The following is a 24274-nucleotide window of genomic DNA, read 5'->3' on the forward strand; positions in this document are numbered from 1 at the left end:
AGACAGAGCTTCAGTGTTCCCACCAGAAATAACAGGAAGAAAACAGAAAAGTATAAATATGCAGTGCAAAATATATATGCAAATTCCAAGAAGTAAGTATGGTTTCTAAACAGCCAAATTAACTCCAGGCTCGTTTAACATCACAACGATGAATAATTACAGATAATGTACACAAAGGCAGGAAAAGCATAATTGAATTAAAATCTAAGTTAATATTTACATGTTGCACATCTATTATAATTAAAGCAAAGATGGCGACGAGGATATTTTCGGCATGTAAATCAGTTGAAAAATCCTGGCTAAAGCTGCTCTGGGCGAACCGCACATGGAGGCCTAGATTCTGCCCTGCTGCTTCATGGGTTCGGGAAGGAAAGGAGGCATACAGTGGCTACTGAGTTTTTTTGCTAAAGGAGTAGAATGATAAGAGCCAGTTGACCCGGGTCTCGGTGACTCCTAGGTCTTCGGTTTGAGCCTCGCACAGATTCTTGGGGGCACATGCATCAAGGAATTTTGTGATCGCAAACAGTGTGATTTGCAAAAATCGGCAGTTTGGGATCGCACATGGGTGCACATCACAATTTCAGGGGTGCAACAGGGTGTCCTTTTGACCCCCTTACATCCTTGAAATTGCATGTGCAATTTGCGAGTACCTATTGGTACTCGCAAATTGCGCATGCAATTTCCCATTCATTCCTATGGGCCTGTAGCCCCATAGGAATGAATGGGAAGCCATTCCTTAACTGCGACTCGCAAATTGAGAGTCACAATTAAGGAATGTTTAGGAATCGCTATTTTTATAGCTAAACTACATGTATAGGCTTTTGCGAGTCCTTAATTGCGATTCTTTAATAATCTCAATTAAGGACTCGCAAAAGCATGTCTTGATGCATGTGCCCCTTGGTTCTTTTCTCAGAAACCCTGTGCAGTGGGACATCACCGATGCAGACCAACAGCTTGGTCCCAGGTAAGACGAGAAACTTGATCATCTTTCAGCATATGTATCGGATCTCACTAGCCCTATTGGCCCCCTAGTACTTAGGGTATTGAGGTAGAATACTTGTGATGTCTGCATCCCACTTAGGGACTGTAGAACCTCTACCCTCTTTAGCAGTGTCCCAGAGGTCATTTCGTGAGGGCTTGCCCTTTACAAGCAGTACAGAGGTGTGACAGGAGTTCCATGCTAAGAAAACAGGCACTTTGCTGAGGGCCTCGTTTAGAGAATGGCTAACTCCTGGACAATCGAATAAAGTACCACCTGTGCCGTATCTCATTCATCAGGATTGTTAGTGGTAAGCTGAATTACTGCTGACTTGCTATCACTTCGGTCTGGGCTTCCAGACTCCCATCATCTTGACTCCTTTTTAGGTCGAGCCTGGGCAGCGCATGCTCTACTCTGCGAGGCATGCTGCATTCAGGTATGCACTTGAGGCTCCGCCCATTTTCCGAACATCTTTTCAATTGGCTCCTGTTAATGTGGTTTTTAAATGGTTGCTTTTGATTCATGAACAGGCTTAGTGGTCCCTCCTTAGTACCACCTTGTCTATATTTGTAACCTCCCATGAAGACTAGCCCTTTTACTTGTACTGTTACTCAGTAGATTTTATTTAGTCTGTCAGCACTATGTTCTTGAAGGTTTTCTCCTATTCCACCCTCGACATGCTATCCTGTAACGCAGCACGGAGTCAGCTTCAAACATATTTTAGTAATGGCAGCTGCATCATATTTACATAGCCAGCTTCTTTACTAATGGCGGCGCGTCATATTTACAAAACTAGCAAGCACCTTTTCATCAACATTTTATTTTTCGGGCAGCACGGTCCGCTTTAACTATAGCGGCCATGCTCCTTTCTTTATTTACTTTGCCACAGCGGTCATCTTTAACTATAGCAGCTGCCATCTTTTCTTTTTATTGGAGTACTAGCCAATGGTAGCCGTACACCTAAGAGTGGGGAGGCACACATTGTGCACATAAAGGCCTGCAGCTGCCCTTGGCTATTACTCTGTACTATAAGGAAAGTCATTGCACAAGGTAAACACATTTTTTTTGTCAACTTGCACACGACATCTCCCTGACCTCCCGTGCCGTGCCCAACACTATCTCACCCACCCACTTGCCCCCCCCTTTCCGAGGACGAGGCCTCTTTCCCCTGTATATTGATTTCCCAAGCCTTTTTGATTCTTTTAAGCTTTATACAAAGTGATCTCCACCGCTTTACATAAGCACCAGTTTCACTACACACAGTAACATTCTTTTTTTGTCAGCTTGCTCATACAAATGGCAATGCGCTGTGCAAATTTAACACTCAGCTGCATAAAAAAAAATTTCAATTCAATAGGTGTCGCATTTGTGAGAGTCGGAGCTATTGGCATTGTAAATGACAATGCCTTTTATTTATGTGTTGGTTTTCAAAACAGATGAATAAAATGCCTTGTTATTTACAATTTAGTATGTTACAGCAAGTACCTAACACTCAGGCCCTCATTATGACTGCGGGCGGACCGCCACTGACAGGTCGAGGGTGGCAGTCTGCCCGCCTTCCAGGGCATCGGTCCGACCACTGCATTACAATGCAGCTGGTCAGACCGCAGAGGTCAGAGGGTAGAACCGCCGCCTCCGTCACGATTAAAGATCCTGTCAGGACGGCGGTCAGATTCCTAACCCTACAATGGAGGAGGTGCCTGTGCAGGAACCGCCCTAGGGATTAGTATATCCCTTTCCAACTGCCTGTTCATTGTGGTCCCACCACCATAAAGAGGCAGACGGAAAGGGGCTTAGGGGGCCCGATGCAGGGCCCCCGTCACCATAGGCCACTGTTAAGTGGCTGTGGGGGCACATGTAGTGCTCCCCCAGACATCCATGCACTGAGTGCCACACGGTGCATGAAGGTGCACAAAGTGTCTTTTTCTACTTCGGCTAGTGATGCGACCCTTTTCCTGGTCCGCAGCACAAGCCGCAGAAGAAAAGAGGACTTTACGACTGCCTGCACGGCAGTCCCATCATAATAGGGCAGGTGGAACTGCTGACTCATTGTTGGACGGTCACCTGCCCGATACAATGTCGGCCAACAATCCAGACGATCGCCATCGTATTCAGGGCCTTAGTTGCCAATTTCCGAAACCCAAAGACTAATATTTACAAGTGGAAGCAGAGGTGATCAAAGGGTCATATAGAACAAATTCTAAAAAATATTTAAGCATTTGGCCCCACTACAATAGAAAAACAAGTACATTTAAGACCAAATATTTTAGTTGCAGTCAGTAGTCTGATGGTCAGAGTCAATGGTAAGTACATAATGAAATGATGTGTGTAATGGCAAAGTTATGTCGAACATTTTTACAAAATATCTGCAGTAGCGATATTGACATCTTGGTGGCTGGTGAAAGAGCAAGCGTAGACTCCCCATTCTTTTTTCTAGAGGGTGACTAAGAAGTATTGGTGCGGAAGTAATGTTATCTTAACCACTCTGCAAGGGGTTTTGTAAAGAATTAACAAAACGTGCAATTAAATATTTCAGCTAAAAAGTCCTTATTTAAGGAGATGATATCAGTCTGTGAAATCTTGTCCCTCTGCCATCCATAGGAAAAAAAAGATCCACCATAGAGACTTCTGGAAGAGTCCATGGAATTACAAAAGGAGACACTACACCAGATGCGACAAGAAGAGCTTGGTGCTTCCAGCAGAACCATCAACTGGAGTTGTGTCTCACCAAAGGAATTCACAAGTGAATCACTGGCTCCCTCAGTGAAAAACTACTCTCTTGGATAGCTTCCAAGTCACAAATAACAGCCCCTCTTACATAAATATGCTTCCAAACGTTCGAAACAAAAACCGCTTGGACTGGTCTTTCTAGGAACTACTTCACTCATCTGCAACTAGACAAAGGTATCATGATTCCTGTCATTGTCAACAATGACTATATGAAGCCAGCTACCTGGTCTTACCTTCTCCGCCAGAAGCTCTCGGATCTTGGTGGCTTGCAGTCGAAATTTGAAGAGTTGTGTCTCTAGTGCAAGGCAGCGGTTCTGCCAGTCCACGCAGCTGCTACTCTCCAGCATTAGGTCCGCCATGGTGGAAGTCGTTGGTTTGTTTAAGCAGGTCCTTCAGAAGGCCCCTACAGTAAAAAAAGGTAATATGTCAAGAAACATGTATATAAAGGGCCCTACCAAATACAACATACTTGCATATACACATTTAGTCTGCTCCATGAAGACTAAATATTGCCATTTTTAATGCATTTCTGCTTTATCCCTCTATGAGATCCTTTATGCAAAATACACTCCTTCACTCAAACACAAAATGACCTTTTTGTACTGCAAAATGCAAGGAGAAATGTAGGCATAATAAATACATGAAAGTAACCTTCCCATGCAGCACTGGCTGCCCTGATATTGCCACTTTCTATGTGCTGGTGCTAAATGTAAGAACAGGTAGTATTACTTGGAGTGGATGGTCGACCACAGGTAATAAAGTTGACAACGAGTCAGGCAAAGGTCTCAATAATTTAAACTGGAGCTCAACTCCTGGTAGCTATGGCACAGAGCAGACAGGCCTAACTTAAAGAAAACAGTGCAAAGCATTTAGAAATACCCCAAAAATTAAAAACTCAAAAACCCAACGCAATAAAAATTCGACTCCAATTTATAGAAAAATGTCATAGCAAAATGACACCAAAACAACAAAAATCCAATAATGGTGACTGGAGATATGAATTTTGGAAGATTTAAGCCAAAATGTCTCAAGAATATGAAAAGCACAAATCAACAGCCACTGTTGACGGTTAATCAGAAACCTAGGCATGATTTCAGTCTCACGTAGCGATGGAGCACGGGTTGGATAAACCAAGCAGGTTCGTCCCAGTCAAAGACTTTTTTACCTTCTGACTTAGTCTCTGAAATGTACTTTAAAATCCTCCAGCGAGCAAGGCTGCAAGTTGTATCAGCCAAAGCCCTCTCGAAGCCGCTGCATGAACTGCCACTGAAGCTACTGGTATAGGCGGGAAAAGCTCAGGAGGAGGAGAAATTGATATTTTGCAGCCGATTAAGTCCTTGCGTAAATAGTTTTTGCACCTTCACCAAATCAAAATAACTGTGGTTGGACTTGTCTGGCTTTTAGGGGGTTCAAAATCCTCCAACAGGGCGTGCCTGGAAAAGTAGCTGACAAAGTTGTATTGAATTTTGACACCTTTTTGTCCCACTGACGCTCCAGAGTTCTTCAAAGTTCAAAAATGCATTAAGCCCTAAGTTTCTGGAGCAGTGTCTCTTGGTCACTTTTAGGGCTCCCAGGACCTCAGGGACAGCACTTAGGGAGCAGGAATCACTCCAGCAGAGTCCGACACCTTTCCCATTCTCTTCTTCAAGCCCAGAAGTCCATAAGAGGCCAATTTCTAAGTCTATTCTTCAATGTTTAAAATATGCTTCAATATCTTGAATGTTTGCAGCTCCTGCCCCTTTTCTTGGAGAATGATAAATGTAATTTTGCTAATATTCGTTTTGCTGAAGCTATGACACAAATTCCTTCATGCAGATAGTCTATGCATGTACTACATGGTTGACTGACCTCAGCTCCTAGCAACAGGCAAGACAAATTAATCAAACACTAAATGCGATGGCGGTGCCTTTCAAGATTTTCACAATCTTCTTGATCAGCATCGATCTACATTGTCTTGCCCAATGGGCATTGATCATCCTTGCACTTTTCGGGGTTGCCTGCTGCATCTGGCCACTTGCTGTTCCTATTTTATATTTTCAGAGTCTTGCAAAAAAAAAAAAAAGCCATAATTGATGGTCACATCGTCAGTCAGTAGAATTATTTCCCCCTGTAATGAACTGCAGAAATGAAATTGTCCAATAATGGAGCACTGAGCTCCTGTTTACAGGAACTAAAGCTTTATCTTAATTCGAATATCATGACTAGTTGCACCAAACTGAGCAACTGCAACACTTTTGGGACTGCAGTCCCTCAAGGTTAATTACACTGGAAAAAGGAAGGGCCAAGAAACCAACCTTCAGGCTATTTGCCAAGAATTTGAACCACCCCCACCTCTCATGAGGCCTGATCACTGAGGTGCAGCAATCTATAAGTCGTGGCAAAGGAGCGGCCTTGGAGCAGCACCAATAGGAGCAAGTAAAGAACAAGGGAACGGCTTTTCCCAGAGGAACAGGAGCACATTAGGGAAACCCTTATTTTGCCAGGAGAGCCAAACACCATTGCACCGTTCCTGCACCCAATCGTTTCAGCAGTTCTAAAAAATAATAATACTTTTTTTTTAAAACACCCCCCCTCCCTTCCATTGATTCAAAATATCTTACATTTTCAGATACATTCTGAAATCCATGTTTGCAGTGATACTGGTACCTCAGTTTCCACCAACACTCCACCTATGCTTGCCCTTTAATGCACTAATCAAAAAACAAATAACATGTAAAATAACTTGCAGCTTATGATGTTGACAAACAAATGCGGATTTCTGTTTTGAGATATGTATATAAAAATGTCCTAAATACATGTTTCTAAATACAGGTTCAGGACGCATGCAATGTTTTGGGATAAATGGCAGGAAGTTCAAAAGGCCTGGATTGCGTTTTGAGTCCTGCCTAAAATATTTAAAAAAACTGGTACAAAGTCAAAAAACAAAAAAAAAATAACTAAAGATTACTTTATGATCTCAATTCAAGCAATTAACAGGAGGCAAAGACACACTAATACACACTAATACACCAAAAACCCAACCGTAGGAGGGAAGAGAGAAATACTTCCTCGTGTGTAGTCAAAGCCTACTGAAAGTACATTTGAAAGCAGTGACAATAGGTTTGGTAGATAACTGCACTGTCAAGCGAGACCTAAAAAAAACCCCAGCTCTGCTGGGAAAGGTGGTGGAGGGTCTATGTAGGATCTAGGCAGTAGCATGATTCGCAGCCAGTAAACCAGGCTCTGATTGTCATGCTGTAAGTGGCAGATACAAAGAAGCAACTGTTTTGGTTGAAGCTGGAATTGCTCATTAGTCTGATCTCTTATTAACAAGTTTAATAATCACGTGTTTAATAAGCACAACTCAGTTTCAAAGCGACTGTAGTTTCCTGTTAGCCGGAAAGCAGGGGCGGGAACTGATAACGGTGGATGTTCACTGGCCAGTCTGATCCACCGCTGATCCTAAAAATAAATTCTGTTTGGCATCGACATGGTTTCATCAAAACACAGCACGAACAATCAGAGGTGGAATCTGGCTGTACGCGGTACAAGATCGATCAGAGCGGTTAATCATTTCTAAAGAAAATGATGCTTACCTGTTCTTTCCTCTTTATCATAAGCTAATAGTTGAAATTATTTAGCATTATTTTCAGGAACGAGAGGCTCTTAATTAGGAGTATTTACTGAAGTAGGTGCTGAACTACCCAAACCAAAACTTGAGGTCAAGTCATGCCAACCCGACTGCACAAACCATATTACTTTCAAAGAGGGAAGTAAGAGAGCTCGGATGCTGGAGGCTCCACTCTAGAACACACCAAAGACAGGGGAAACGTCCTTTATGACGAAGCCGGAATCACGCTGGGCCTTTACAGCGCCGGCAACAGAATGACTGCGTCTTTAGCAAGCAATAGTTCTGCACGCAAGTCGCTACAACAACTTGCTTTAGGGGTGCTCAATGGTGGAGTGGTGTGGAAATTAAAGTCCAACACCATCCCTACAGTTGCGCTGACTGGAGTTGGAATAGTAATTTAAACTATTCCAATATCCAGCGCCCCCCCCCCAAGGCAAGTCGTTGAAACAACTTGCGTGCAAAACAAATGTGTGCTAAAGACTCATTCGTTCAAATGACGGAGGTTCCTAAGGCATGCGTGAAAAACACATGCGGAATTCCGTCATAAATTCCAAATACAGATCTTAGAGGCCATCTTAACTTGCAAGTGTTTAAAGTAAATCTGACGAGTCTCAAAGATGAATTCACACTTCACCCGGAAATTATAGTGACCACTTCAAACTCCAAAACAAGGCCTCAAAAAATCATTGTATTCTCCTTTAAAGACCAGCAATGATGATTCACTTTTGGCTGCCCTTCCACGTCAACCAAAATCTTTCTGCTCATTGGCGGAAGACTGGAAAGGTTAAAATTATGACAAATAAATAGTTCTACAAATTGGCCCTATGGTCACAACTCAGGGCTACATAAACCATACAAATTTCATAATTTCAGAACATCAGAGAAATCTTTCACCTAACCGATGAAATTAACAAGCACTGGCATTCCAAGAGGTTTCGCCTATTCGAGACCTATTGGCTTGATCAATATTTTTAAAGATGTTGCACAGCAGCACAGGCTGCTGTGCAACACGGCTCAAACTAAAAAAAAAAGAAAGCACTATGGCACCATCAGCATTAACCACGTCATATCGCTTTGTTTCTATTTAATTGGAGATATGTTGCACAGCAGACCATGCTTCTGTGCAATATGCCTTAAAGCAGAGCGGGGTTGGTGGGCGGCAACCAACCCTCTCCTTCGGGAAGAGGATGTGGGGTTTCAGCCAGAGAGACCGACTGGTAGGAGGGAAAGAATGTGATATATGGACAGGAGTTAGGAGGGAAAGATGGGCAGGGAAAGGATGGGATAGGTGAGGCTTTGGGAGAGTTGAGGCTGCGTGAGAGGGGTTAAAGCAATGATGGCTAGAGTATGTAAAAAGTAAAATATAAATCATGCTTCAGTTTGTAATATTTAGTCTTTAGACTGGCATACAATCAAGGGCTTTAAATGGGACGAAATATGTAGGGAGGTTGGGGGGCCTGAAAGGTGTGGGGCCTATATAATTATGGGCGTGGTTAAAACATATAAAGTAACATTCGCATAAAGTGCCACACTACTCACACATTTGCACAGAATCACAACTGCAACTGGTATACTTACCATTGATCTGTGCGCTTTGCAGAGAGGACACTGATTGGGGGACTACGTATTCTGAACACCTTTTTGCCCCATTTACAGGCACTGATAGAAACTCACACTGCCTTCAGCCATAATTCAATTGTGCCCCTTGTCTGGATGCGACTCAAATCAAGTTATGCACTAGACAAGAGTAATATGCTGCCTGGAGAGAAACTTAGCAACATCCTGGAAAAAACAAACACTCATAGGGAATGCAAGATTAAGTAAAGCATGCTAAATATATGCAGGTACAACAACCTTAATGCTTTTTACATCCATACCTGCCCTAAACCCTAAAATGTCCCTTGCCACCCAAAAACCCATACCCGCCCTAAACCCTAAAATTACCCATGCCACCAAAAAAACCCGTCCTGCCCTAAACCCTAAAATTACCCTTGCCACCCAAAAGTCCATACCCACCCTAAACCCTAATACCCATGTCACCCCAAAACCTAAACCCACCCTAAACCATAAAATTACCCCTGCCACCCAAAACCCTAAAATACCCTTGACACCTATATTCATAAAAATATTTTCTGTGAAACAGTCTTAACACAATGCGCTTCAGAACCAGTGCTCAAGTCGTATAGCAAAAAACTATGCAATGGTGCCCAGGTGGAGGCTTTACAGGTTGCAGCACTGAGCACAGTGCTCTGGAACCCAATTAAATCTGACTTGGATCCCATGGTAGTGGACCTGCTTTTCTTTCTAAAAGAGATACCTGGATAGCAATGCATTCTTGGACATACAATATCCAACGGGAATCGACGGATCCTAAGCCTGCCTGCCTAGGTAATTTCTTGGTGCTCTGTGCCCTAGCTCAATGAAATGCCTCCGCTTTTGAGATTGTCGATTTAGGCAATGTCACTTTTTGCCCAAGAGGCACACAACACACAGAAGAATATAATCAGCATCAGTGCCTTGTGAACGATTAACGAAATCAAGCTTCGTCGACACAGCTAGTACTATATTCTACATCAGACTACCTTTAGAGAACGCCTGGACAGCATTCAACACAAAATGCAGGAATTATCCTGAAAGTATTGATCGTCCATGATAAAACATATATATATATATATATATATACACACACACACACACACACACACACACACACACACACACACACACACACACACACACACACACACACACACACACACACACACACACACACACACACACACACACACACACACACACACACACACACACACACACACACACACACACACACACACACACACACACACACACACACACACACACACACACACACACACACACACACACCACCCCCCCACCCCCCCCCCCCCCCTCATCCCCCGTGCAGCACTGGCGTACATACAAGTGAATGATATGTCAACTTCTGTGAGGAACATGCCACATCTGAACATCTAATCTTACGTGAAACTCTGTAAACTCACTGAAAATCTATCTTTGTACTTCTAGCTAAAATGTAGCCATACCACTTTCCAGGGGGCATTATTCCACTGAAATTATACATCCCAACGGGGAGTAACAAGGAACCTTTGCCTCTCCCATCTGCACCAGATTAGATACAAAAGAAAAACTGCTGTTATGATGTCACAATAAACATCTGTGTTTGTTAACAGCCTGGTGCATGATCATTCCTCCAAATCAGGAGGGAATAAACTACTCGGATGAGGTAATTTTAGAATCCAGAGCGGTGATAGAGGGCGGTACAGGGACTGCAAGGAAACAATTCCTCATCTGGAAAGCATTATTAGGATGTGGCTCAGCAGGCGTCAGGCCTAGAAAACATCATGAGGTTTGAGGATTGTTGACAAACTCCATTCCTGCCACCTGTGTCTTCTCTCCACGCGCAGTGTTGCTTTTCATGGCCCTGGGAGAGGTCCAGACACTTCAGGAACCACATGTCTGTGGAGTCACTGGAGGACGGTCCAAGGAGGAGAAATGTGTGCTCAACGATAAGAACATGCACAGTCTTTGCAATAAGGGGACATGGGGGGGTGCGTCTGATCCCTCCAAATGCCCCACAGTGGGAAAATGGAGACACTTACTCGTCCTTAACGTCGAGTGTGACTTTGAAATTTGTAAGGTTGTAAAGCTTACCATCCCATCCGGCTGTAGAATTAACTCTGCAGCTTACGGCGGCCAAGAGAAATTGAAAAAATGGGCAGATACAACTCAGGGTGAGCCCTAGTCCAGGGGCATATTCTGGAATGGTGCAAGGATTTGGTACCCCCCAGTACATTTTACAACCCTTATGAATGAATTAATTTGGTAACACGCACAAATCGCCCCCACACGGGTATCTTGGCGCACAGTCAATACAGCAGGTTAAATACTGAGTTAAAGCAGAACAGTTTTTAGTGCTTTCCTAAATGTCTTGTAGTCAGGACAGGTTCTGACATGAAATGGCAGTTTGTGCCAGTGGGTAGAAGCCAGATATGAAAAGGATCTTCTTCCCCATCTAGATCGTCGGATACAGGGGCTGACAGTAGTTCCTTCTCGCTAGAATGCAAGTTCCTAGCAGGGTGCTCTCGTGTAAGCCTTTGACAGAGATACTCGGGAACCTTGCCCAACCGGGCTTTATAGCTTACGCAGCACATTTTGAATATTATTCTGTTCTTTACTGGCAGCCAAGGAAGCATTTTTAGGAGAGAAGAAGAAGATAACCTAGGCGGTTGACTACAAATTAACAGTGCTGCTGCGTGTTGCACGACCTGTAGTTTTGATATTAGTGACTTAGAAGGGTTATTTGATTATTCTATTCATGCTGGTGTCTGGCTACTAGTAGTATCCTGGTGCCTAGCTGCTAGTGGCTTCCTGGTGCCTAGCTGCTAGTGGCATCCTGGTGCCGAGCTGCTAGAGGCATCCTGGTGCCGAGCTGCTAGTGGCATCCTGGTTACCGAGCTGCTAGTGGCATCCTGGTGCCGAGCTGCTAGTGGCTTCCTGGTGCCGAGCTGCTAGTGGTATCCCGGTGCCGAGCTGCTAGTGGTATCCCGGTGCCGAGCTGCTAGTGGTATCCCGGTGCCGAGCTGCTAGTGGTATCCCGGTGCCGAGCTGCTAGTGCCATCCTAGGCCAGTGTGTTGGTCTTACTGACTTCTGAGAGCACAAATCATCTCCATGTCTATTACATGTGACCAACTTTAGCATGAAAGTGGCAAACACGGTCACACCGGGCAGTGCCAGGGTAAACCACGCACAGTGGTCAGGGCACCTCAAACCCTTGCCTGATCAAAACACTAGTTAAGAAAGACACACTGAGCATGGTTATCCGTTTTAACTCCTCCTAGGTTCTTCACCCGTAACTGCTGCTAGTTCAAAACAGCATCTTAATAGCTCTCAAAAAGCAAGATATCTTTGTACACCACAAACTTGTTGAAGCCCTTTGACATCAATTGTTTGTTCACGTCTTGCCTACTTTGTACTGCTCGTTCAATAGTAACATTTGCATTTGGACTAATACTTGCGGGTCCTTTTAAGTAGTACTGCTTGCTTTGGTTAATGCATCCGAGGGCCTCATTTTCGTCAGGATACGTAATTGATAAGACCAGTTGCAGAGATCTGGTGGTAGATTGAACATGATCACCTGACCCCACACCAATGTAACTCAAGTGGAATAAGCTGCATACCCACATGCAGTGGTACATTTAGCTACCCACCCGTTATCCCGCAAGCATTGCGCATCAAGAGAGGCTAAGAGAAAGGTCAATGAATGTCATTACTTCCTTGAAAACGTCGCTACTCTGCTGAGGTGAGTCTACTTCGCAGGAACATGCGGCAAGTGACCAAACAAACATAACTCCAACAAGTTTCCTACTCTACCCAAGAGTTACACCAGGAGAAGAGAACTCTAGCAATTCCACTGCCTACATGGTCTATTTAGCGACAGGCCTGTTCCGATGCCCACTATCCGCTGGATGGGAAAGATAGCAGGGCACTGGAGTTTGGTACTCTGATTGCCTCCTCTGTGCTCAAGTGTAAGACCTATTTTGATTTTTCAGTAGATTTAATTAAATGGGTATCTTGCACTTCAAATGCGTATGTCAAATTAATCAGGTTCAAGAGTGTAGAAAAAGGGAGGCCACTTATTCCCTCATCAAGGCAGTGGTCGCAACAAGGAAAGAGATATGAAGAGGTAAGACTCAGACTACTTATCGGCAGTCTGCATCACTCTACACCTCCCTTCCTTTTTCCAGCCAGTTCTGACCTGGCCATCCAGCACAGATCCTTCGACTCGCTCTCTGCTGTGCTTGGGTAGGTACGGAAGAGTCGCTGGGTTTATCCGCTCCCATTACAGCAGAACTTGCACGGCTCAGGGGTTCGTATGTCACGGGATCGAGTGACAAAATACTGTCCTGCTAAAATTGTTGACTCAAGGATGTCAACGACTACTAGCTCATCTTGGTAAGTGTACATAGGTAAGGACAGAATTAATATTCTTAACTACATATCAAGTACCTGGACAATTATATATTGACAAAGTAAGTATATACATGGTAAAGTTTCTTTAGTGTTGTCATGAGGATTTCTTTAACTCTACTCGAGTTTGTGTGTTCCTTTTAGAATGCTTTCTCATGAAATAAGATCAGCTACTGCTAGATGTGTTGACATTTTTGAAGGACAAAATCCCACTCTCAACTATTTGGTAAACCACCACTAGGGAGAAAGTGTAATTTGGGAGGCTACCTTAAAAAAAAAAAAGTTTGTTTGTGAAGTGGAGTGTTTGATATTTTGAGATGGATGCACCTCAACAGATTAAGATAGAATGAGAGTAACAGAAATTTAAAATGAGATAAATTACACATCCAATCACTACTCATCTCCTCCAGGCTGTCTCCTAACAACATTATGTCTTGCCCTGATTAAAGTTGGACACGTTTTCATGCAGGAAAAATAGAGACAAGGAAAAAATTCTGAATGAGTGCAACCGGATTCTTAAAAACAGCATCTATTGAACACTGTTCAGTGCATTTCAACAACTGTTATACAGTGCTTAATTTGTGCAGGTGGGTGGCAGTGCGACTCATACAAGAAGCCCAGGACTTATTTTTCATCATCAGACTTTCTACCAGGGCTTAAAAATAGAAGAGAAAAAGAAGAAAATGAAAAAGAAAAACAGCGGTAAAGGGAGAAAGTTGAAAAAGTTCCTGGAAGAGTGAATTAAAGAAATACAAAGTTTAGGGCGGTGGAAGTAAGAGACATGAGTTGGAATCAAAACTGAGCAGCCTTGGTATTCGACATCTCTTGGATTTGGCAGTGCTCGTATTGCAATCAGAAGAAAAACTTGGGGTCACAATAATTATTTTTAGGTGGAGCCTGGCCAGCGCATTTGCTGCTCTGCGAGGCATGCTATATTCAGGTAGGGACTTGAAGCTCCACCCACTCTCCACCCATATTTTTAATTGGCTTGTATCACTGTAAATTGCGGCTGCACATTGGTCAATAGGCTTAGTAGTCCCTCCTTAGTACCGCCTTGTCTCATTTGGTAACCTCCCATGAGGACACCCCCGGTTAGGTATGTTGTTACTCTGTACGCTTTAATTACATCTTCCGAGCACTATTTTCTCAAATAGCTTTGTCGTGCCTGCTGTTACAAGCACGACTAATGCTTTTTTTTATCTTTATAGCACAGGCGCATAAATAAAAGGCATTGTCATTTACAATGCCAATAGCTCAAACTCTCGTAAATGCGAGACCTATTGCATTGCAAATGCTTGTTTTTTGCCTGTTTACAAGTTAGGCAATGGATTAGTATACATCTTGCCAGTATCGCTTCTCTCAACTACTGCACAACTCAACTCTGGTGTCTACCGAGGGTGGCCAGTGCATTACCTCCACGTACCACACCGTTACTTAATGAGGTGAATGACATGATTCCCAACTCTTTGAGACGGGAAACATCAGGAAAACTCGAGAAAGCTATGCTCCATCCACCCCGAAGGGTGCCATAAATGGTCCAACATTTCAAGCATCATCTTGTGCTTTTTCTGGTGTCTGGCTGTGAGGAGGACTTCATGAGAATGGCTGAGGAGCGCCCTGGCAGGCTTGGACCGCCATCTTGTTCTCTATGGCGGTCCATCTGCAGAGATAATGGAAAGAGGTGACATTTGGGTATATTGGTCTGTTATGGAATATTTAAGGAATTCATTCAGTTACTCGAGTTTTCATAGCTCCTTCCAAATAAATCCTCACAATTAAGTGAAAAAATTCTCACTGTTACTAAAAACAAAACTCAATGCCGAAAGGTTCACCAATGGCGATGACCTGCCACACTCCATCTTCACCATTACAGGAACGGGACAAAGAGTCTTTGGGTGTGTAATAAGGGGGGCAACAACTGTGGGCTACCGGGCAGTCTATGTATTATTACCTCGCGGCCTCCAAACCGGGATGTTCCCAGCAGGCCCCGCGGTGCGAGCGCCCATGCGTGAAGGGCCCCGATTGCTAGGCCCGGGTCCGCGCCGTTGGCGGGAGTAAATGCAAGCGGCCATAAAGTCCCTTCATGAAAGACAACGATTTAGCTGACGTGATCCCCACACAATGGGGCAAGTGTCTTTATGCATGACAGCCACATTAGGCCAAAGCCCCGGGCTACGAGGTCTTAGCATGTGAACAGAACTGCCATCCCAGGGAGGGGGCGGGGGACGGACTGCGAGGGGGCGCTCGTATTTATAAACATCACTCTTATACACACCCTCGTCCGCCTCATTGACCCTTTCAAGGAGGCGTTTCACCCCAACATCATTTATTAGGTAAAAGCAGTGGGGTGCACACTTTCATCGATTAACACCCACGGTCTACCCACATTAAATCTTAGCATAAGTTCAGAATAGGGTCACACGCTTAGAAAGACACGGTGACTTTAAATGTCACTTTTTTAAAACCAAGCCAGACCTCTGTTAAAGATATTCAGCTCTCACAAACCCCGTTTCAACACACTCACCTAATTCAATTTAAAAAAAAAAAAACCTCTTATTTCATTTCGTCTATGCGCACTTTTTTCTGCTTCAAATAACTGTGGTAAAACTTAGCTTGCCAACAAAAATGTAGTAGCTTTGGTTAATTCATAGCTTTCCTGCATCCTAATGCAATGAACTTGAGACTGGGACTTACCTTAAACAAGCACTGGCATAGCCAATAGGTCTTGCCTTTGGGACCTATAAGTGTTTAGCAAGAGATATTGACTTTGCCTATTTCTTTAAGCTGTGCAGTACAGAAGTCTGCAGCATGCTGAAAAAGCATAATAAAGAAGTGGCAGAAGCATTTTTGTTACCGTATATATGACCAAGAAAGCATTATGTACAACTGAACACCCATATTAAAAAAGTACTAACAATAAATAATGTGTTGAGTTTTTTTTTTTATCCTTTAAATGCTGGCAACTTCTATCTGCCTGTCCCAATGGTTACTTGTTCTGTTTTTTTAGTTAGGGGGGGCATAAATAACAGGAGGGTGAAGGTTGGGAAATAGTACCTGTATAACAGTCAGTGAGAGAGTCCGTCAGTTAGTCAGTCAGTCAGTGAGAGAGAGAGAGAAAGAGAGAGTCAGTCAGAGTCATTTAGTCAGTGAGAGAGTCAGTCTGTCAGTGAGAGAGTCAGTCTGTCAGTGAGAGAGTCAGTCTGCCAGTGAGAGAGAGTGCGAGAGTCAGTTAGTCAGTCAGTGAGAGAGTTAGTCAGTGAGGGAGTCAGTCAGTCAGTGAGAGAGAGAGTGAGAGTCATTTATTTAGTCAGTCAGTGAGAGAGTGAGAGAGTCAGTCAGTTAGTGAGAGAGTCAGTCAGTCAGTGAGCGAGTCAGTCAGTCAGTTAGTGAGAGAGTCAGTCAGTCAGAGAGAGAGTGAGAGTCAGTCAGTCAGTTAGTGAGAGAGTCAGTCAGTCAGAGAGAGAGTGAGAGTCAGTCAGTCAGTCAGTTAGAGAGCCAGTGAGCCGAATCAACTGGAGGAATTTTATCCATTTAATCACCAAGAGTCAGACACGACTAAATGGATAAAGACAACTGTGATTTTGGGAAGTAACCACTACGCACTTTAAACTGATAATATATGCTTAAAAACAGGCGACTCAACAAAACATCTAAAAAACAAACCTATATTTTGCGGACAACTGTAGTATGATTTGAAGCATTAGAAAATGATTTTGGCAGTTTATTTCCTGTGGATGTTTCTACAACTAATTTTTAGTTGAGGATACATGCTGAGGCCTGGACTGGCCGTAGCGGGCACCGGGCAATCCCCCGGTGCGCCGCACGGGTGGGGGCCGGTTTTGGGCCCCTGGGGGCCGTTTTTGTTACAGGGCCGTTTTTGCAGCTTAGCTGCAAAATCGGCCCTGTAACAAAATCGGCCGAAAACCGGCCCTGGCAAAGAGCTCGGCGGCACCCCCAAGCCCCGGGGGGCCGGCCGAGCACTTTGCCAGGGCCGGTTTTGCTTCCCAGTCCGGCCCTGTACATGCTTCATGGTAGCATGTAAATGCCTTGCCAAAGTCCAACATAAGAAGTATGCAAATATTTAGCAGTAGCGGTTACAAACATGCCACACGTATTTGGAACTCTTTTTACAGATCTGCAAGACGCAAGGAGGTAAACATTTAAGGCCTACGTATCCTGGTATCCCTAAATCACAACGTTAATGTGAGACCTCTAGGTACCAGCTGGTCATGAACAAGCTTTTAACAAAAAACCTGATGGCAAAAGGCCTCTACAAAAAACAGGAAATCCAATTCCTATAAGCCAGAGGAAAAAGATGACAGACTACACAATCAGTAACTTATTTGTGTTTTTGAACAAAAACAGAAAACGTCTACAATGGAAATGGAATTTTTTCGTACTCTATATTTCCATGAAAAATAGTACTAGGATGAGTTTTCGATGAGTATTTAAGAGTCTACCCAAAAAAATGTTAACACTTCAACAAAAAGAACAATTAGGAAGAGATAAGTGTCTTTATTTTAAACTCATTCTTTATTGCTGTTATTGTGGCGCATCGAGCAATGCGCACAAACACTAACTGTACAGAAACGGCATCTTTTTAAAGTATTGTTGTGGCCAAAAGAACATACTAAACGTTCTTGAAACGCCGATAATCAAATGTTAACCCCTCCTTCCTTGAGATAGGACATTCCCCACCCCTCAACCATCGAATGCTGAGCTAGGTGCGGCCTTAAACTGTCTGCCACAAAATCTAACCACCTGTAGTGCCTTCTTCAGGAGGGAGACTGGTGTCAAATATAAACAAATCAACACACAAGTTATAGCGATGCAGCCAGCAACCACAGGCCGCAACCACCACAACAGTCTCATTGAACATGCAGAAACTGAGGATAGCAAAAGGAACACCATGCTAGAGCACAGGACCGAATGCTGCTTGGCAGCTCGTAAGGGCCACTGGCTTCCAGGACCACGCTCAATGGCCAGGATGATATAGATTAGGGTGGAGCCAGCAAGTTCACACAGTTTAGGAGACATCACAATAAGACAACCATCACCATAACCATGGAAGAGCAGCAGAAACTGTGCCGGGGTAGATGACGGAAAGAATAGGGTTGCATTATTAGGTGCAAGGAGGGGAAATCCACAATCCAAAGAATTTGAGGGATTAATTCACTACAAGATGGAGAAGGGACATTGTAATCTAGTTGGTACCTTTTTCCACATCATATGGGAATGCCCAAACATACAACACTATTGGGATGCAGTCACTCGTCAAATGTCGAGAGCGTGCGATAAATCGCTACGGAAGTCCCCCCGGCTCTGCCTGCTGAATATATGGCCGGAAACTGACCTCTCCCTGGCAGAACAGGCATGGGCTACAATGGGCTTTGCTATCGCAAAATGCAACATTGCACAGAAGTGGGGGGTCGATGGGGCCCCGTTGGTACGAGAATGGGCAAATGATATGGACGCTGCTATGATCGCTGAAAAAACTGTATACAAGGGGCGGGGCTGCCCTGGGAAGTGGGACCACCGGTGGGGCAAGTGGAACAGATACCGAGGTGGGATTTGTGTCTCCCCTACGATAGAGCTGCGGCGCGAGCGGTTGAGGAGGTTGGACCAGTTGGCGGCTGAGGTTGTGGCATCACCCACTCCAGAGTAAAAATTTACCGTACACAGCCCAAACAAGTTTATGTTGTCTCTGTCCTGACGCCCTCCCCTAGTCAAGTGCCCCGGGGGCTGTGGGCTGGGGCCGGAGGGTCTGCAGAGTTTGATAACGTGTGGCGAATGTATGGAATATAAAGCGCTGATCACAACGTGTGGGTATTGAATTCAAAGTGATGATTCATGTAATGTGCCGACATTTTGTTTTTTGATAATAAAAATTGTTTAATTAAAAAAAAACCATTATCTGATTGTTAAATTAATTTCTTAGAGTAGATGCAGAGTGCTAAATCACTCACTAATTATGTTGATACTTGTGATGTTCATGACAAATAATGAGCATTTAAAATGACTAATTCCACTGTGTTCACTTTTAGCACACAATGTGATTATTATTACAATTTAATAAATAATCCTACCCATTTTTCGCATGTTCACATTTTCAAACAGATATGTTCAAATGCTTTACCATCCTAACACATCCTGAGACTGAATATTATTAATCATCTATATGTACAATATTTCTACTGGATTGATCATCACTCTGTCATACTGGTGCTAGAAATCCATAACCATCTATAGGTGTTTATCGGATATATCTTGAGCATTTGAGGAAGTTTTGTCTCCACTACTATTAGATGTTGTTCCCTGTTCTTACATTTATTACAGTTGAGGCTAAGAAGAACTTGGTAGCTATGCCACATTTACTCACTAAGTAAAGTAATAGATTTAAAAAATAAAAATAAAAAAAAAGATGGAGAAGGGAGGAGATTCACATTTGGTAGATGGAGGCAGAGAATTGCACTGGACAAGGACACTGCAAAGGAAGGAGTCAGCACTGTGGAGGAATTTAAACATTAGACTGAAGTACAGCAGCAGCTGTTGAATTCAGGGGTTAAAAGAGGTGGTTCATGTCAACTATGCCCCATTTCATCTCATGCTAAATTTCAGGCCTTATACCTGAACAGTGGTTAGATTATGAATAATCAATGAGGCAATAGCTGCGTAACCTTGTACAAACTTTCAGAGAAACACTGCACCGCGCTTCCATAGGGCGCACCACTGAAGCCACTCCTTTTGAACAGTGGGATTTGTAGCAGGGGAACCTGGTCAGAAGTAACTGAGAGACCACCCACACATTGCACACTGCAATCCATGCATGGACAAAACATAGTACTTTCCACAACTAGAATCATCAAAAAACAACAGCTGTAATGTCACAACACACCTCTGTCCCCTCTTCATTATACCTCAATATAAGCAATGTGAAACAAGCATTGGCATAGCCAATAGGTCTCGCTTTTGGGACCTTCTAAGTGTTTAGCCATGCAACAGTTGCATAACTAAATACTTATAAGGTCCCAAAAGCGAGACCTATTGGCTATGCCAATGCTTGTTTCTGTTTATTACTGCTCTGTAGTAATGGCGGCGCACGGGTGCCACCATTACTACATAAAAGTAATAAACAGGGAAAAAAAACGGGCTCACGCAGAACATCAAAGCGGCAGTGCGGCCGCGAAAGTGAGGCCCGCGCGCCCGCGCACATGCACTGTAGCTCTAGGCTACAGTGGTAGCACTTTTTTGAGCCCTGACAAAAAGTCTTGCCAGACCAGCACATGCGGTGGGTCAGGCGAGACCTAAAAACTGCCCCTTCTCCATCTGCCAGCCGTATACTGCACTGGACCCATAGAAAAGTTTGCAGAAGATTGGAGAGGGAACTTTCAAATAGCTAGGCTATTGCTTATTTTGAGGAATCCTCATACGCAATAGCCAACGGGTTTCGTTCCCTCAAAGACTGTTTCATCAGGGCACGAAAATATGTAACTGGAAAATCCTACATGCAAAAACATTTGCATTCAAGCAGATACGCACAATTCATAGTTAACACAATAGCTGAACACAGAACAAATGACAAACAATTCCTTTGGTTCCGATATACGAGAAGAACTGTATGATTGTACACAAAGAAATAGTTAAAATAGAGGATTTTAGATTTGAAATCATATCTCAGACATATTCTTGAGTGTACTTGGGATATGGAATATGTGCACCACATACGAACATGCGTGATTGTCCCTCCTTCGCAGCGCAAATTTATTCCCAACCAGATGCAGAAGCTAGAAGGCTTTCACTGTTGGGTGATGTGTGGGGGCAGTGTGGGGTTGTACCTGTCTACAACTTATCTGGGCAACATCACTTTCTAATACGGTATTTCGAAAATTTCCATAGAAAGCCAGAATTGCGACGCATAAATTGCTAGCGCCCTAAAGCGGCTGCGAATGCTAAGGCAAAAAACTCCACAATAAATAGGGAAAAGAGAGTTTCACGCAGAAGCACGCACATAAAAACCAGAGGAAAGTATGCCAAGTTGGCACGCAGCCGGGCGTGGCTGGCTGGACCCGCACTGAAAATATGTCCTTCTTCTGGGGCACACTAACAAACAGAAGGGCCTGCTGGCTGCCGCACACACACAGAAAGTAGGCCTCGGCTTAGCCTGCACATTTTCAAATACCTGGCATTTCCCCCCAGCCCCCAACCCTCCGCACACGCTCTCGCCTTCTCTAAATAAACAAGAGCCGCCTTTGTTTAAATTAGAAAAAAGCCATCTTGCAGGGTACAATTACATCATCAACAGATTTTTTTTTCTCCTTTTGGTTTGCTTTATCAATCATGCATTGCTCAGGGCCTGGCGTGGAAGGCGGGCCTCCTCTCTGTGTTCAGCTCTAGTCTTTGATCTCAGGATTCATCATTCCAGGCCTGGAGCACGGACAGCCATTCGCTGGCTGTGAGGTAGGACGTGTACTGTACACATACTAGCTGGAGAGTGTGTGTACACATGAGATTAAGAGGCAGAAGGAAAGAATGAGCGAGTGTGTGAGAGAGAGAGAGACCCGTAAACATGAACAAGAAAAAAAACGTGTTTACACAACGTAGAGGGAAAAAAATCCACTTAATATGCGTGCATGCCACAGGCAGAGCTGAGAGTGTGTATACACACACACAAACGACGACATAAAGTAAGCTTAAAAATAGGGGTAAACAGATAGTAAATGAAATAGTGACACCATGAGAGAGAGAAACAAGCAAGACGCATAAAGCGCGTTACAAACGTACCACCAGTTAAATAATCTAAGTCACCGCTGCATTGAACAAGTAATAACCACCTCAATCACAGACAGCTTTATAAGATAGTTAAAATCGCGTGCACAGGGAGAGCGAGAGGAAAGCCAGACGGCGCCTCTGTGCTGCGAAAGTGATCTGCACTTAATGGCCCGTGAAAGACAGATGGCGGCTAAGCCAGCCAAAGCATGGGGTAGCACTTTGAAAACCCACCTACTAAATGTCTCGCAGAGCAGCGCATGTGCTGGCTCAGGCAAGACCTAAAAAGGACAACAACAAAAAAAAACTGTCTTGAATCATACCCGAACTTCATAATTACGAATTTAAATTTACCTCTATTTTAGGAGACAATGCAATGCATTTGCAACTCTTAACCCGTGAGGAATGGGGTAAATTAAGATGGCCCCAAGTCAGATAAAAAGGTCTGCATTAAGAAGAGTTTTACCCTGGCTTAGCAGAGTCCTAACATTGTCTTTCCTAGGTTAAGAAAATATTAACTCTGCTGGGCCTCGTTCACAATAGATTTTCCCTACTTAAGATATACCTAAGAATATCTTAGGACGGGGCAAAACCATTTGTGTATGAAGCTCTCTTACCAACTCTAAGAGTAAGGGACTGATTTAGAGTTTGGCCGATAGGGGATATCCCGACAAGAGGCAGATGACCGGTCCATCCTACCTAAAGTGCACAGACATCAATAAATGCTAAAATAGGGCAGATGGGACAACCCCCACCTTTTGTCAGTTAGCACAGAGTAAACAAACTCTGACTCTTCCCCTTAGTCTTGAAAACTCCTTCATAAATCGAGATCTCCGATTTTTCATCGTCCCCTTTCTGCGCTTTGAATCATGGCACCATTGGGGTCACCCATTTCTGGACCACCGCCACTCTACCTTTATCATGCTGGAAGGATGACCTCGAACCGGAGGGAAAATTCCAGATGGCCTAGCAATTGTGTCCAATTGAGGACATGCTCCACCACCACAACTTTGTTCTTTTTGCTTGTGACAATGCTCTTGGTACGCCGTGCCGTCCTTATAGCCTCTAAACATACCTAGGTCACTTTAATGTTATTGGCGGACTACAGCGCTTACCAGCTTCATGATTGGTCTGAGCAGCCCGATGGCCGCTCAGGCAGTGCCTAGGAGCCTGGGCATGTTCTCCACCCGACTGAGCAGCACAGCCATGTGGAGACCTTGCTAAGTGCGCCTGACGGTTTGGCCATCCCAAAAGGGCCGCCCAAACCGTTATGCCGACTTAGAGAGTGCAAACCGTTCCTCACTCTGCTCTTGCAGGCCCAGCCCTGTCTCGCCCTAACCTAGCTTGGTGGCTCAGAGTCCGCACTGAAAATTAAAGTCATTATTTGTATTTTTATACACTGCTCAAAGAGCAGTGGGGCGTAGCTCCTCGACCTTAGTGGAGGAGCCGCCACTGCCAACAAACAGAACAGAACAGTGACGCACAGTTTACTTACGTTGACAAAGTCAAGTAACACAGGAAAAAAATCCAAATCACGCCCTACGGAAAGTGCTGCAATGCAATTCAGCTGGCAGATAAAGCGCTACAGAAATGTACATAAAATGACATACATTGTCCCAGTTCAAACAAAAATTAGCACATCGGGAGGCTATAATTTATCAGCCTGCGAGCTGTGACTAGAGCCTAGTGTCTCCTGTTCCAAATTTTAATTGGACATTCCCACCTACAGGCCCAACAAGTCAAGTTCATCATTGCGGGCAGGTGGCCCCATATCATGTGCAATATCTTCCTGGCCTTTTAGCTAACACCACTATGCATGCTGGGATTTTTAAGTCTATCAATGCACTGTTAAAATAGAAACTACAAGAACCAGAAGCCAATGTGCTGTTTGGTTTAAAAATCAGGACTGGCTGAATGTGAAACAAATGACATGGCACCTACGTAACTCTAAATCCAAGCCAACAACGGCCCCTGTGCACGTAGGGTGACTTTTCGGCAGCTCCAGTTGCCTTTTATACCTTTCAAGGCATGGGCTTACAAGTCCCAGCATGCTTTGAGCAGCCCACTGAAAAACATGGCATGGATGCATAGCATCCTGAGGATGTGGGGTCAGTTGACAGCTATTTTCAAATGCATCCTGCACTTACAATCGCACTGACTCGGCCTGTCAGTCAATGCT

The 24274-nt window shown here is 44.0% G+C and overlaps 1 protein-coding gene across 1 annotated transcript in view; it reads right to left on the reverse strand.

Annotated features, from left to right (window-relative positions):
* The window catches only part of PLEKHH1 (pleckstrin homology, MyTH4 and FERM domain containing H1), a 380707-nt gene that overhangs the window by 303928 nt on the left and 52505 nt on the right, over positions 1-24274 (reverse strand). The window contains exon 2 of the mRNA XM_085627151.1: positions 3943-4112. Coding sequence (XP_085483277.1) covers positions 3943-4068 — 126 coding nt within the window. The 5' untranslated portion in view covers positions 4069-4112. The remainder of the gene's footprint in view (positions 1-3942; positions 4113-24274) is intronic.

This window comes from Triturus cristatus, chromosome 9 (genome assembly GCF_964204655.1).
Source record: "Triturus cristatus chromosome 9, aTriCri1.1, whole genome shotgun sequence".
Taxonomy (NCBI): Eukaryota; Metazoa; Chordata; class Amphibia; order Caudata; family Salamandridae; genus Triturus; species Triturus cristatus.